At 54.7% G+C, this 1,798-nt stretch overlaps 1 protein-coding gene across 1 annotated transcript; it reads right to left on the minus strand.

Annotated features, from left to right (window-relative positions):
- Nucleotides 1–128: 128 nt before the first annotated feature.
- LOC112461891 (uncharacterized protein DDB_G0271670-like) lies at nt 129–1,702 on the minus strand (the record flags this gene model as incomplete). The annotated part of the gene is made up of 2 exons (XM_025027310.1): nt 1,210–1,702; nt 129–375 (listed from the first exon to the last, which is right to left on the minus strand). Coding segments are annotated over exons 1-2 (740 nt in total), but the record flags the coding sequence as incomplete, so codon positions are not given.
- Nucleotides 1,703–1,798: the final 96 nt, after the last annotated feature.

Here is a 1,798-nt window from a genome sequence, read left to right on the forward strand (position 1 = left end):
TGTCGCAACTTTTTGTGTTTCTCGTCACATTTGTAAAAAGAAGAGATTCTCCATTGCGTTTCGAATATTTGTGTAAGGTGGATACACGCGATAAACAAATATACCTACATATATACATATATATATACCCATGTGCGAATGTCGGACTTCTGCCAGAGTTGTCCGCATGGCCCAGAAGTGGCACAATATTGGCTGCCAAGACTTGATGGGTGGCACTGCCCCAGTACGGATAAACCGCTAGATCAGTATTGTGCCAGTCTCGGTGACCAGTACTCCCATGCAACCATATTCTGTTCCGAGGCTGTTCTCGTCTCAGGATTGACCGTGTATAAGGCCAGAAATGATATTGATCTACGGCCGAAAGTCGGCTCAGTACTGGGGATGTATTGGGTCGACTTAGAAAATTTTCGCTTGGGACCGGAGGTAACAACCGCGTAAAAGCAACACGCCGCAAAAGGACTTAACTTTTTGCTCGAGCGGCGCCGGAGGTAACTACCGCGCGAAAGCAATAACATGCCGCGAGGGGACTTAGAAAGCTTTTTGCTCGAGCAGCGCTGGAGGTAACGACCGCGGCGCGGAAGCAACACGCCGCGAGGGGACTTTTCGCTAGAGCCCACGCCGGAGGTAACGACCGCGTTTGTGCCTCTCGGTTACAAGTACCCCGAATTATGGTATCATTCGTCTCGCTTTGCGTTTCGCCTCCGGCGCCCGTAAGCGACCGTGCGTAAGACCGTGCGTCGCCGATCGCTCGGCCGGCTGGTTGGGTACTGTAAGAGGTTCGGTGCGCTCGGGGAGCCGAGCGACACGATCAATACGTACAGACGTGCAAACGCGTTTTGCTTGGTCCGTACGAATGTGTAAAACGTTTGTGGAATACGTACACGGAAGGGGCACGTACGACGAAATCGATGCGGGGAGCATATTGTTTCCCAACCATATTTTATTGTTTCGAGGCGAGTCTCGTCTCAGTACTGACCGTGTATAAGGCCAGAAATGATATTGATCTACGGTCGAAAGTCGGCTTAGTACTGGGGACGTATTGGGTCAACTTAGAAAATTTTCGCTTGAGACCGGAGATAACAACCGCGCGATAGCAACACGCCGCGAGGGGATTTAGAAAGCTTTTTGCTCGAGCGGCGCCGGAGGTAACGACCGCGGCACGAAAGCAACACGCCGCGAGTGATATGGCAATCAGTGTTGTCCCCGTACTAGTACTCTGTGTCGGGCCAAAGTTGGCGCCAACGAACGTTGAACCGTTCAACGACGACGAGGATGACGACGATGACGAGGAGGTGGTAGACGACGGCGCCGCGGCGCCGTTGGTCGCCGCCGTTATCGCCGTCGCGGCGCCCTTGCGCAGCATGTAGTTGTCGGAATCGACGGCTAATAGTCGCGACATCGTGGACTTAGCCTTGTTGTCGTCGCCCGTACCGGGACTAATCTTTGGCGAGCCCTTCGGCTCGAGCCGGGAGGATATCGTTGTGATTTGCTTATCCAGCTCGTCTGTGCAGGAGCTGACGATCGTCGCCGTCGTCGTGCTCGTACTCGTCGTCGTTGACGTCGCCGTCATCGTCGTCGTCGCCGCCGCCGCCGCCGTCGACATCGATCCAGCAGAGAATAACTCCTGGATCCTGGCCTGGTGGTGCACTTGCGTCGCGGCTGCCGTAGCGGCCGCAACGGATGCGCTCGTTGCACGCTTCATCGTCGCCACGGTCGATCATCAATTAGCCCAATACTGGCAATCAGTGTTGTCCCCGTACTAGTACTCTGTGTCGGGCCAAAGTTGGCGCCAAGACTG

This window comes from Temnothorax curvispinosus, unplaced genomic scaffold (assembly GCF_003070985.1).
Source record: "Temnothorax curvispinosus isolate PA1 unplaced genomic scaffold, ASM307098v1 QBEX01011860.1, whole genome shotgun sequence".
Classification (NCBI taxonomy): Eukaryota; Metazoa; Arthropoda; class Insecta; order Hymenoptera; family Formicidae; genus Temnothorax; species Temnothorax curvispinosus.